The sequence below is a fragment of the Nomascus leucogenys genome, chromosome 19 (assembly GCF_006542625.1).
Source record: "Nomascus leucogenys isolate Asia chromosome 19, Asia_NLE_v1, whole genome shotgun sequence".
Classification (NCBI taxonomy): Eukaryota; Metazoa; Chordata; class Mammalia; order Primates; family Hylobatidae; genus Nomascus; species Nomascus leucogenys.
In genome coordinates, this window is record NC_044399.1 from 30,640,533 (window position 1) to 30,654,781 (window position 14,249).

General features: G+C 41.8%; 1 protein-coding gene across 1 annotated transcript in view; it reads left to right on the forward strand.

The window, feature by feature from the left end:
- LRRC37A (leucine rich repeat containing 37A) overlaps positions 1-14,249 on the forward strand; it is a 49,530-nt gene that overhangs the window by 26,864 nt on the left and 8,417 nt on the right. Inside the window, exons 7-11 of the mRNA XM_030799785.1 lie at positions 272-343; positions 900-974; positions 4,912-5,030; positions 6,962-8,493; positions 9,051-9,155. Coding sequence (XP_030655645.1) covers positions 272-343; positions 900-974; positions 4,912-5,030; positions 6,962-8,493; positions 9,051-9,155 — 1,903 coding nt within the window. The remainder of the gene's footprint in view (positions 1-271; positions 344-899; positions 975-4,911; positions 5,031-6,961; positions 8,494-9,050; positions 9,156-14,249) is intronic.

Below are 14,249 nucleotides of genomic sequence, written 5' to 3' on the forward strand. Positions count from 1 at the left end.
CCTGGAAAGTTCTGTGGCATGTTTTTTCTTTGCTATCCACTTTTTTTTCCTTGTAGTTCTTCCCCTCGTTCTATCCTTTATCTTCTAGAGACCTCGGTAGTTCCCAGAGGAATAGTGCTTTATGGAGTCTAATGGTGATTTCTTAGGTAAAAACAGGAAACATTTTTTTCTTTTTTACCTACAAGTTCCATACCAAAAAATGAATGTAAACTTTCCATGCAGTTTCACACACTGAAAATGCAGGTTATTTTAATTCCATTGCATTTTTCAGAATTCTGAATCGCAATCCTCTGACAACTGTTGAAGATCCGTATCTCTTTCAATTGCCGGCATTAAAATATCTGTAAGTACCATAGTACTCTCGTGAGTCATGAGATGATTTATGCTTTTTAAATTGTTCATCAAAGCTTAAGTATTTTACATTTAGGCTAAAATGTCATAATTCAAATTTTAACTGGGTTATTGAAAAAAAGTTATTGGCGAAGAAAAAAATTAAGAGGATGTATAATGGTCAAGACAGCCAGCAGGGGAAGAGAACAGCATTGAAGAACCCATATAGATTTGGAACATGTAGACACATGGAGGAATATTATTTAACCAAGAAAGCAAAGGGGAAAAGATGTTCATTATTCTAAAAATGAAGAAAAGCGTAAATAAGATGGTGAGTGCAATATGAAAGTGAGAAGATAATGGTAAAAAAAAGGTGTAAGTTCTGCTCTTGAGTATCATTAATTTGATGATGCAAATCAACTTTAATTTCTTTAATAAGAGTCCCCTGGAATTCTACAGCAAATAAACTCTTGAGCTGGCTTATTTAATAGAGAAGCCAAAATTGAATTGTTAAGTACAGAATTTTTTATTGGGGTTCATATCATGAATGTTTCGGCTTTCTTCTTCAGAGACATGGGAACAACGCTAGTCCCACTTACAACACTTAAGAACATTCTCATGATGACTGTTGAACTGGAAAAACTGTAAGTTATTTTTTTCTGAGATTTATTTTTACTTAGTTGGTTCTTTAGGTTCGTTTTATTATTTTCTTAAGTCAGGTTCATTGAGGTATAATTTTCATATAGTAACATTCACGCTTTTTAAGTATACAGTTTGATGAGGCTGACAAATGTATAGTTACATAACCACCACCACATTCCCAATATAAAGCATTTCTGACGCCTCAAAAAGGCCCCTCCCGTCCCTTTGTAGGCAATCCCGTCCTCCCACCATCAGCCCCTGTTAGCTACTAATCTGATTTCTGTTCCTATACTTTTGCCTTTTCCAGAATGTCTTATAAATGAAATCATATAGCATGTAGCCTCTTGTGTTTGGCTCCTTTCACAAAGCCTTTTTTTTTTTTTTTTTTGAGATGGAATCTCACTCTGTCGCCCAGGCTGCAGTGCAGTGGCATGACCTAGGCTCACTGCAACCTCCACCTCCCAGGTTCAAGTAGTTCTCCTGCCTCAGCCTTCCGAGTAGCTGGAATTACAGGTGCATGCCACCACGCCTGGCTAATTTTTGTATTTTTAGTAGAGACAAGGTTTCACCATGTTGGCCAGGGTGGTTTTGAACTCCTGACCTCAAGTGATCCGCCCGCCTCAGCCTCCCAAAGTGCTAGGATTACAGATAAGATCCACCTTGCCTGGCCTCACTCAGAAGAATTTTTTTTGAGATTATGCTGCCATCCATGTTGTTGCACCTATCACTAGAGCTGGCCCTCCATATCTGCAGGTTCCTCATCCGTAGATTCAACGAACCATGGATGCAGAATATTTGGAAAAAATAAAATATATAAAACAACAATACAATAAAAACATTAGAAAATTTAAAATACAGTATAATTATGTACATACCATTTACACTGTATTAGGTATTTAAAGTATACCTGAGGCTATATACAAACATGTCATTTCATAAAAAAGACATCAGCATCTGTGGACTTTGGTATCTGCAGGGGGTCCTGGAGCCAATCCCCTGCAGACACCGAGGGACAACTGTTCACTCCTTTTCATTGCTGAGTAGTATTCCGGTTGTGTGGAAACGCCATCTCTACTAAAAATGCACAAATTAGGCAGGTGTGGTGGCACATGCCTGTAATCCAAGCTACTCAGGAGGCTGAGGCACGGGAAGTGCTTGAACTTGAGAGGTGGAGGTTGCAATGAGCTGAGATTGCACCACTGCACTCCAGCGTGGGCGACAGAGTGGGACTCTGCCTAAAAAAAAAGTAAAAAATAAAAATGTTTTCTGAAGACCAGAAGTTTTTAATTTTGATCAGCTTTAAGTTAGCATTTTTTTCTTAAATGGCCTGTGATTTTTTGTTTCTTACCTAAGAAATCTTTAAGAACCTGTTGTCTAATCCAGCGTCTAAAAGATTTTCTCCTATGTCTTCTCCCAGAAATTATATACATTTAGGTCTATGATCCATTTTGAGTTAATTTGCATATATGATGTATCTTTTATTTTTATTTTTTATTTTTTATTTTTTTGTAGAAATTAGGTCTCAGTATGTGGTCCAGGCTCGTCTCAGACTCCTGGTCTCAAGTGATCCTCCTGCCTCACCCTCCCAGAGTGCTGAGATTACAGGCATGCGATACCGTGCCTGGCCTTCTTTGCAGGTTATATATATATATATCAGCCAGGAGTGGTGGCACACGCCTGTAGTCCCAGCTACTAGGGAACCTGAGTCAGAAGGATCACTTGAACCCAGGAGGCAGAGGCTGCAGTGAGCCAAGATTGCACCACTGCACTCAGCCTGTGTAACAGAACGAGACCCAGCCTCAAAATAAACAAAAGAAACACCTTTGTGTCAGAGTTAAGGTTGCTATATAACAAAATGCTGGGTTACGGTTCCAGGTCCATTCCATATGAAGATCAGAGGCTTCCACTGGACCCAAAGGAATAATACTAGTCACTTGTGATTATTCCTCTATAGGTTCGAAAGATGTGTCAGGCCAACTTATTGGATGCAGTTTTAATCTAAAACTCTATACATTGTACCCCCAACTCATAGACTTCATGTATCCATGAAACCCTCTTCTGTTTTCAGTCTTAATGTGGCCCTAATAAAGCCATCCTTTTGGAGGACTCAGAAGAGGCCCCCCAAAACCTCTGCAACATAATAATTATAGTTAACCCTTATTGAGCACTCACTGTGCACCAGGCATTTTTCAGGTATTGATTCATTTGATCCTCAAAATTCATTAGAGGTAGGTACTATTATAATGACAAGGCCAAGGAACAGAGATTAAGCAATTTGCCCAAATTCACATTATTAGCGGAGCTGAGATTTAAGCACAGTCTGGCTGTGGAATCTGTATTCTTAATGGCCATGCTATACTGCCTAAGATTAACCTTTTACTTCAGTTACAGGGATTGTTTTTATCTCTCTGAAAGTGCCCCCAATAAGCCACAACAATAAATTAATCAATTGTCTTGGTTACCTCTTTTGCCCAAATTTACATGTTGAAAAAAATTCAAACAAGCCAGAAAGATGAAAGAATAGTACAGAATCCAATCAAAGATCAGGCACTGCATGTCATGTCTTCATTTCCTTTAATCTAAAACATGCCTCTACTTTCTTTGATCTTTCATGACATTGGCATTTTTTAAGAGTCAAAGATAGTTGTCTTGTAAATTGTCCCACAGTCTGGATTTGTCTGTTTCCTCATGATGAAATTCAAGTTAAGCATTTTTGGGAAAAATACTGCATAGGTGATGTATCCTTCCTGCCTCGTAACTGAGGTGGCCTGTAATACTAAGTTTGATCACTTGACTAAGGTGATCTTCCAGATCTCTCCATTGTAATTATTTTGCTGGGTGCAGTGGCTCCCTCTTGTAATCCCAGCACTTTGGAAGGCTGAGGTGGGAGGATTGCTTGAGCCCAGGAGTTCTACACCAGCCTGAGCAACATGGGGAAACCCTGTCACTACTGAAAATACAAAAGTACAAAAAAAAAAAAAATTAACTGGGCATGGTGGTGCAAGCCTATACTCCCAGCTACTCAGGGGGCTGAATTTGGAGGATCCCTTGAGCCCAGGGGGGTTGAGGCTGCAATGAGGTATAATTTTGCCACTGTATTTCAGCCTGGGTGACAAAATAAAAATAAAAATAAAAAATAACAATTTTCCCCTTGGTAATTAATAAATAATCTGTGGGTTGTTACTTTGAGTTCAGTGAAGATCCTGTTCTCAAATGTCTCTTCACCCAAATGTGCATCAATGATAATCCTTGTCTGAATGAATTTGTATTACACTGATGGTTGCAAAGTGAAAGTTTTAAAAATTCTATCATTCCTTCTACATTTACTAGCTGGCATTATTTCACTGAAGAAGAACTCCCCCTCTTTCTTTTTGAATATCACTCTTCATGGATTCTTCTTTATATTAAATATGTTGTAACTTATTGTTGTTATTCTTTTGAATGCTCAAATTGTCCAGATTTGGCCAATGCAATCTTTGTTATTTTTTAACCCCGGAATCCAGGTTAAACTAAGCTATTTTTAATGCCCAGAGTAATTTATAATATTTCCCACTCCCAACAGGAATTGAGAAAGGGACTCCAGAAGTTGGGGGCTTATTCAGACTTCTTAAAAGTCTACCTTCTTCTTCTGTACTTTCAGCCCAAAGTGAGACTTTTGAGTTGGGAAGAGATACTTCTGAATTAAACTACTAATCACTGTCACCCACTTCTAATCCCAACCACCTTTATTCTAGGCATACCATACTCACTGCCATGTTTACCCTTCGGTTGGGCAACTTTGCCCTCCTTCCTGTTGGCCTTCTGGTTCCTACCCAACTGTCCAGTCCATAGGCTTCAATGGCACCCTTTTCCCACCCCTTTGGTAGCGTTGTCTGCCTCCTTTACCTACTCAAGTAACCGCTTTACCACTAATTTATTGCTCTCTGTTTTCATCTATAGGATCTTACCTAGCCATATGGCCTGCTGCCTCTGCCAATTTAAAAACAGCATTGAGGCTGTCTGCAAAACAGTCAAGCTGCATTGCAACAGTGCATGTCTGACAAACACCATACATTGTCGTGAGTCCAAATTGCGCGGTGATAAATTGTTACATTATTTGTTTTTAAACTTTTTATTTTTAATGATGATCAAATTTTAAGCTAATGACATAATTGCTTTATTTTTATTTACTCATTCAGAGTTAAACTCCCTCAATTTCTGAACTACTCCCTTGCTGAGAGTCAGGTTCTCAGTTATTATTACAAAATTTAATAATAGAACTGTTCCATATGCACAAAGGACCAAGACAAAGGAATGGGACGGCTAGGGAATACCATTAACATCCACACACTGTGTACTGTGCTCTCCGCTTAATGCTTTGCCCACAGTGATAATTTCTTCATATAGTGCAATGTAGTTTGTAAGCTGGTTTTAAATCCATGAGGTCTCAAGTACTCTCTGCCTTATAGGACAGATGTAGATACGGTTTTGGTTTTTCTGTTTTTACAGTTTTATAGGAGTACAAGTGATGCTGTTTTATTTGAAGCCTGAGAGCTTCTGGTTCCATAACCAGAAATTGCTACCTGGCTCTTCTAATGGAATGGAGGGCTTTTCCATTCTTAGACCATCCAACTCTGAACTTGCTCCGAATCTCAAACCTTTCTGTTCACAGAACAAACGCTCAAGGGCTTTCAAGAGTGTTTCTTAGATTAGATTTGTTAGCACCAACTTCATGACTTCTAAAATGTGACTGCTTTCATGTCCAGATAGCTTGAATACAGGTATCTACCAGTGATATGGGGTGGATAATTAATAATGCTTGGTTACATAAAGTCAGTGTTGCTTATTTTTCAAAACCTTTTTTTTTTTAACCAATTATATTATTCCCTTTTCCCCAAGAAGTGGGCAGAAAAGCTTTGTTAACCTCCTTTTACAGATGAGGAAAACAAGATCAGAGGTGCTAAGTGCTGTAGCCTAGTGCCAGGTCTTCTGGCCCCAGTTCTGGGTTCTCCCCAAGCCCATGTTTCCCCTTTCTCACAATCTTTACTTCTTCTGCTGACCCTCACCACCACCCAAAATACTTTTAATTCTGGAAAAGAAACCCAGCTGCACACTGGCACACTTGACCTTCATGCAGTCAGAAGCTTTGGATGATTCCCCATCCAAAATATTAGAGATGAAATGAAAGCAAAGTAGGCATCTGACAAAACTTGCTTTTTCCCTTCTGCATTTTAGGACCTCAAGTAATGTTTATCCAGAAACTGCTATCATACCACAGATTCATTGTGTATTTAACAACATAGGCATCCAATCTGGCAAATTTAAAAACCTCTTAACCTACACCACAAATCCCTGCCCAAATTTAAGAACTAGGGTGGACACAGTGCTTTTTTCCATGTCGCATCTTCTGTGATGGGGCTACGATATGTGGGAGCAGAGAATGGGGTGGGTGGGTGGAGCGCGTGCCAGATGAGGATCTATCAGCAATGGGAGGGGGCCTCCACTTTAGCATCTCCACCCTGCTCCTCTCAGAGGACCGCCTTTCATTGCATTCAGCTGTGATGGTAGCAAGAACACAGGCGCACCGAGGACGAGGAGAGCGGGAGCCTTGTGCTCTCTCTGCATCTGAGGCAGGACAGCACAGGGTACGAAGCAGTCTCCAGAGAGGCCAGCTCATCAGCTCATCAGGGAAGCCCTTGTCTTCCACCTTGGGCTTTGACTGAGCACTGGGCAGTTGGCCCCTGGGGATCAATGAAATAATCCTGAGCAGAGTTACTCTATGTCACACTATGGAATGTTCCAAGTAGGTGGCCGTGTTTTCAAAAGATGTATTTTCTCCTTTTGTTGTTGCCATTTCATAGGTTTAGGATTGGGTGTGTGTTTCTCCTCTCTGAATGGCACTCGAATGTTTGCTGACTCCTACTCTGTGTGACTGGGGTGTACAGCTATGGACTGATGCATCCCGTCCCATCATCTTTCATGATCAAAGCAGTCTCTTCTTTTTTGACAGCTGAAGAAGCATCTATAGGGAATCCAGAAGGAGCGTTCATGAAGGTGTTACAAGCCCGGAAGAATCACACAAGCACTGAGCTGACTGTTGAGCCGGAAGTGCCCTCAGACAGCAGTGGCATCAACTTGTCAGGCTTTGGGAGTGAGCAGCGAGACACCAATGACGAGAGTGATGCTATCGGTGCCCTAAGTTACATCTTCCCTTATTTCTCAGCGGCAAACCTAGATGTGAAATCAATGTTATTACCGTTCATTAAACTGCCAACCACAGGAAACAGCCTGGCAAAAATTCAAAGTGTAGGTAAAAACCTGCAGAGATTTAACAGAGTCCTCATGGGCCCAAGCAGCATCCAGAAAAGGCACTTCAAAGAGGTGGGAAGGCAGAGCATCAGGAGGGAACAGGGTGCCCAGGCATCTGTGGAGAACGCTGCCGAAGAAAAAAGGCTCGGGAGTCCAGCCCCAAGGGAGCTGGAACAGCCTCACATACAGCAGGGGCCTGAGAAGTTAGCGGGAAACGCCGTCTACAGCAAGCCTTCGTTCACCCAGCAGCATAAGGCAGCAGTCTCTGTGCGGAAACACTTCTCCAAGGGCGCGCCTTCTACCTCCAGCCCTGCAAAAGCCCTGCCTCAGGTGAGAGACAGATCGAAAGACTTCACCCACGCTATTTCCATTTTAGAAAGTGCAAAGGCTAGAGTTACAGATATGGAGGCTTCTATACCAATGATATATTCCAGAAAAAAATACCACCTTCCCAAAACTCGCTCCCACGTGGCCCACAGAACACCCAAGTTCAAAAAGAGTCCAAAGTTCAGAAAGAAAAGTTATCTCCATAGACTGATGCTCGCAAACCGGCCTCTGTTCTCTGCAGCAAACAGCCTCATAAATTCCCCTTCACAAGGGGTTTTTTCATCCTTAGGAGACCTGAGTCCTCAGGAAAACCCTTTTCTGGAAGTATCTGCTCCTTCTGTACGTTTTATAAAAAACACAAATGTAAAAGACACAACTGCAAGAAATGCCTTTGAAGAAAACGTTTTTATGGAAAACACTAACATGCCAGAAGGCACCATCTCTGAAAACACAAACTACAATCACCCTCCTGAGGCAGACTCCGCTGGGACTGCATTCGACTTACGGCCAACTGTTACACAAACTGAGACAAAAGGGGAACACAACAACGCGGGCACTGACCTGTCCCCCGAGCCCAAAAGCTTCAATGACCCATTGCTCTCGTCCCCAGGTGATCAGTTTGAAATTCAGCTAACCCAGCAGCTACAGTCCCTTATCCCCGACAACAATGTGAGAAGGCTCCTTTCTCATGTTATCCGGACCTTGAAGATGGACTGCTCTGGGGCCGATGTGCAAGTGACCTGTGCCAGGCTCATCTCCAGGACAGGCCACCTGCTGAATCTTCTCAGCAAGCAGCAGGAAGTAAAGGCATCCAAGGTAGAATGGGATACAGACCAATGGAAGACCGATACCTATATTGAGAGCACGGAAGCCCAGAGTGAACACAAAGAACAGAAGTCGCTTGAGGTGAGGACCACACAGAAACATGAGACCCAGATTTCCCATCATTTAGCATATCCCAGCAAAGTGCCCACACAGGAGAACCTGGGACTCCCAGGCCATAGCTTATCTTGGCCATGTAACTTTGGCCATGACAGTGATCTCCCACTTTGCTCATGTAAAGAGTGAAATAGATTAGGGAACAAGATGAACCATAGGCCGGGGGTGGTAGCTTACTCCTGTAATCCCAGCACTTTGGGAGGTCAAGGTGGGTGGATTACTTGAAGTCAGGAGTTTTAGACCAGCTTGGCCAACATAGTGAAACCCTGTCTCTACTAAAAATACAAAAATTAGCTGGGTTGATGACACATGTCTGTAGTCCCAGCTACTTGGGAGGCTGAGGTGGGAGGATCACCTGAGCCCAGGGAGGTCGAGTCTAGTGAACGGTGATTGCACCACTGTACTCCAGCCTGGGTGACAGAGTGAGACCCTCTTTCAAAAAAATAAAAAAGAACCTGTAAGCTACTCACCTGGAATACTGGGGTTTTGAATAGTTAGCTCTCATTCTGTTTGGTTTTTTTTAGCTCACAAAGGAAGTTCCAGGATATGGCTATAAGAAGAAACTCGCCTTCGCATTAATTGTGACTATCATAGTAACGAATTTGATTATACTTCTCTGCCTCATTGTGGTAAGGACAATAATTAATTCAGGTTTTCAGAATGCAGTCTTGTCTTTGTGTGGATTCAGAGCTCACAAACTGAAAACCAAAGTCACTTTCCCACCTGCTGCTACTTGACATACTTCTTCAGTCATTTAAGGCTGAGGTGTATGCTTTGCTCTTTTACTGCAGTGTATATTTCAGGATTTTTAAAGGATCCTCGCTTCCAGATCTCTGTGAATTGAAACCAAATTAATCCCACTAGACTATTTTAAGAAGTCAATATAATGGCAAAATTTCTCCCACCCAAAACTATGTCAACAATTGGATGTACTCACCAAATCACCGTTACTCTGCCACTAATTTATTTCCTTGTTGCTGAAATGATGAGAGGGGTATAATCTCCACCCTCACGGAGTTGTCATCACCCTGGAGAGGAAGGAGAGAGCCAAAAGAGAGAAGTATTGTCTTGTAGACTTATTAGATTCACACAGTATCGTCCTCCAGTGTATAAGGCATTGTCTAAATTGGTCCATTTAAAGCACTACAGAGTAGCCATCTTTTAAAAAATTGTTGGCCACATTTTGAAGTTCACAGGCGAGGGGGAACGTCTCATACTCCGGCCCTCCTGAGCCTAGGCCCTCTGTGAGATGTGTCACCGTTTCTTGGACCCCATGTGAGACATTCCCCCTCAGATTAGAGATGCTCAACCTGCATCAACTTATCTTTTATTTTTTATTTTTATTTTTATTTATTTATTTATTTTTTGAGACAGAGTCTGGCTCTGTCGCCCAGGCTGGAGTGCAGTGGCCTGATCTTGGCTGACTGCAAGCTCCACCTCCCGGGTTCCTGCCTCAGCCTCCCGAGTAGCTGGGACTACAGGCGCCCGCCACCACGCCCAGCTAATTTTTTGTGTTTTTTTTAGTAGAGACGGGGTTTCACCATGTTAGCCAGGATGGTCTCGATCTCCTGACCTGGTGATCCACCCGCCTCGGCCTCCCAAAGTGCTGGGATTACAGGCATGAGCCACTGCACCCAGCTGCATCAACTTTTCTAAAGCCTACATCTGGCTACTCTGGGGCAAGTCCTGTTTACAGTGCCCATTCCTGGAGCTTGCCTCCGTTTGTCTTTTGTTCGATTACATGATGTATTACTTTTCCCAACAGGCCAGTGCTAGCATATTGGAAGAGTGATTTAATAAGCTGGCAACCTTGACGCTATGCTACCAGTCCCACCCTATTTGCCTCATTTACCATTTCCATTATTGTGGCAGCCCTCCATTCCAGCCACAGCAGCCCCTCACCATACCCCAGTCACACCACCCGCATTTCTGCTTTTGTCTGTGTTTGTCCATAAAATGCCCTTATTTCACTCTGCCTGTGGGAGTCCTATGAATCTCTCAAAAGCCAACTCAAGTTTATCTTTCTTCTTGACACCTTCCCTGAATATTCCAGCCCTGCTGAGCCTAGTCCCTTTGTGAGATTTGTCACCATTTCTTGGACACCATATGAGAGACTTCAGAGGCTGAAGTGGGAGGACTGCTTGAGCCTGGGAGGTCGAGGATGCAGTGAGCTGTGGTCGTACCACTGCACTCTAGCCTGGGCAACAGAGCGAGGCCCTGTCTCAAAAACAGCCACCACCAAAAACTGTCTTGGGATTTGAATAGGATTACGTTAAATTTTAGATTAATTTGAGAATTGACATCTGTACGACATTCTAGGAACGTGCTATCTCATGTCATGTGTTCATTTCCTGTAATGTCTTTCAGAAGAGCTTTAGTGTTTCCATATATAGATCTTACACATCTCTTGTTAGATAAAAGATCTTTGTATTTTCGTTCCTAAATACTTCATACATTTCTATTGCCATTGTAAATGGGATCTTTCTTCTATTTTCTAATTAGTTATTGGTGGTACATGGGAAAAGTATTTGAGGTTTGTGTGCTGATTTCTTGATTTTGTAGATAGCCACTGTATTGAATTCTCATTACTTCCAGTAAAATCTTAGTTGATTCTCTTAGGCTTCTTTGGCTAACATTTATCATTTAATATGCAAATAATGATAGTTTTGTCTCTTCCTTTACAATACTTCTATTCTTTCCTTCCTTTCCCCTTTCCTTTTTCCTTTCCTTATTTTTTTCCTTCTCAGGGCCTTGTTGTCACCCAGGCTGGAGAGCAATGGTGTGATCTAGCTCACTGTAACATCAAACCCCTGGGCTTCAGGGATCCTCCTGCCTCAGCTTCCTGAATGGCTGGGACTACAGGCAGGCAGCTAATTTTAAAAATTTGTTTGTAGAGACAAGGCCTTGCTATGTTGCCCAGGCTGGTTTTCCTGCCACTTCAGAGGAGGGACTCAGGTTTCCTTTTTCTCCTACTTTTTTTTTTCTTTTTTTTTTTTATTATTATACTTTAGGTTTTAGGGTACATGTGCACAATGTGCAGGTTTGTTACATATGTATCCATGTGCCATGTTGATTTCCTGCACCCATTAACTCGTCATTTAGCATTAGGTATATCTCCTAATGCTGTCCCTCCCCCCTCCCCCAACCCCACAACAGTCCCCGGAGTGTGATGTTCCTCTTCCTGTGTCCATGAGTTCTCATTGTTCAATTCCCACCTATGAGTGAGAACAGGCGGTGTTTGGTTTTTTGTCCTAGCGATAGTTTACTGAGAATGATGTTTTCCAATTTCATCCATGTCCCTACAAAGGACATGAACTCATCATTTTTTATGGCTGCATAGTATTCCATGGTGTATATGTGCCACATTTTCTTAATCCAGTCTATCGTTGTTGGACATTTGGGTTGGTTCCAACTCTTTGCTATTGTGAATAGTGCTGCAATAAACATACGTGTGCATGTGTCTTTATAGCAGCATGATTTATAGTCCTTTGGGTATATACCCAGTAATGGGATGGCTGGGTCAAATGGTATTTCTAGTTCTAGATCCCTGAGGAATCGCCACACTGACTTCCACAATGGTTGAACTAGTTTACAGTCCCAGCAACAGTGTAAAAGTGTTCCTATTTCTCCACATCCTCTCCAGCACCTGTTGTTTCCTGATTTTTTAATGATGGCCATTCTAACTGGTGTGAGATGGTATCTCACTGTGGTTTTGATTTGCATTTCTCTGATGGCCAGTGGTGATGAGCATTTCTTCATGTGTTTTTTGGCTGCATAAATGTCTTCTTTTGAGAAGTGTCTGTTCATGTCCTTTGCCCACTTTTTGATGGGGTTGTTTGTTCTTTTCTTGTAAATTTGTTTGAGTTCATTGTAGATTCTGGATATTAGCCCTCTGTCAGATGAGTAGGTTGCAAAAATTTTCTCCCATTCTGTAGGTTGCCTGTTCACGCTGATGGTAGTTTCTTTTGTTGTGCAGAAGCTCTTTAGTTTAATTAGATCCCATTTGTCAATTTTGGCTTTTGTTGCCATTGCTTTTGGTGTTTTAGACATGAAGTCCTTGCCCACGCCTATGTCCTGAATGGTATTGCCTAGGTTTTCTTGTAGGATTTTAATGGTTTTAGGTCTAACATTTAAGTCTTTAATCCATCTTGAATTAATTTTTGTATAAGGTGTAACGAAGGGATCCAGTTTCAGCTTTCTACATATGGCTAGCCAGTTTTCCCAGCACCATTCATTAAATAGGGAATCCTTTCCCCATTTCTTGTTTTTGTCAGGTTTGTCAAAGATCGCATAGTTGTAGATATGCGGCATCATTTCTGAGGGCTCTGTTCTGTTCCATTGATCTATGTCTCTGTTTTGGTACCAGTACCATGCTGTTTTGGTTACTGTAGCCTTGTAGTATAGTTTGAAGTCAGGTGGCGTGATGCCTCCAGCTTTGTTCTTTTGGTTTAAGATTGACTTGGTGATGCGGGCTCTTTTTTGGTTCCATATGAACTTTAAAGTAGTTTTTTCCAATTCTGTGAAGAAAGTCATTGGTAGCTTGATGGGGATGGCGTTGAATCTATAAATTACCTTGGGCAGTATGGCCATTTTCACGATATTGATTCTTCCAACCCATGAGCATGGAATGTTCTTCCATTTGTTTGTATCCTCTTTTATTTCATTGAGCAGTGGTTTGTAGTTCTCCTTGAAGAGGTCCTTCACATCCCTTGTAAGTTGGATTCCTAGGTATTTTATTCTCTTTGAAGCAATTGTGAATGGGAGTTCACTCATGATTTGGCTCTCTGTTTGTCTGTGATTGGTGTACAAGAATGCTTGTGATTTTTGTACATTGATTTTGTATCCTGAGACTTTGCTGAAGTTGCTAATCAGCTTAAGGAGATTTTGGGCTGAGACAATGGGGTTTTCTAGATATACAGTCATGTCATCTGCAAACAGGGACAATTTGACTTCCTCTTTTCCTAATTGAATACCCTTTATTTCCTTCTCCTGCCTGATTGCTTTGGCCAGAACTTCCAACACTATGTTGAATAGGAGTGATGAGAGAGGGCATCCCTGTCTTGTGCCAGTTTTCAGAGGGAATGCTTCCAGTTTTTGCCCATTCAGTATGATATTGGCTGTGGGTTTGTCATAGATAGCTCTTATTATTTTGAGATACGTCCCATCAATACCTAATTTATTGAGAGTTTTTAGCATGAAGGGTTGTTGAATTTTGTCAAAGGCCTTTTCTGCATCTATTGAGATAATCATGTGGTTTTTGTCTTTGGTTCTGTTGATATGCTGGATTACATTTATTGATTTGCATATGTTGAACCAGCCTTGCATCCCAGGGATGAAGCCCACTTGATTATGGTGGATAAGCTTTTTGACGTGCTGCTGGATTCGGTTTGCCAGTATTTTATTGAGGATTTTTGCATCAATGTTCTTCAAGGATATTGGTCTGAAATTCTCTTTTTTGGTTATGTCTCTGCCAGGCTTTGGTATCAGGACGATGCTGGCTTCATAAAATGTGTTAGGGAGGATTCCCTCTTTTTCTATCAATTGGAATAGTTTCAGAAGCAATGGTACCAGTTCCTCCTTGTACCTCTGGTAGAATTCGGCTGTGAATCCATCAGGTCCTGGACTCTTTTTGGTTGGAAAGCTATTGATTATTGCCACAATTTCAGAACCTGTTATTGGTCTGTTCAGAGATTCAACTTCTTCCTGGTTTGGTCTTGGGAGGG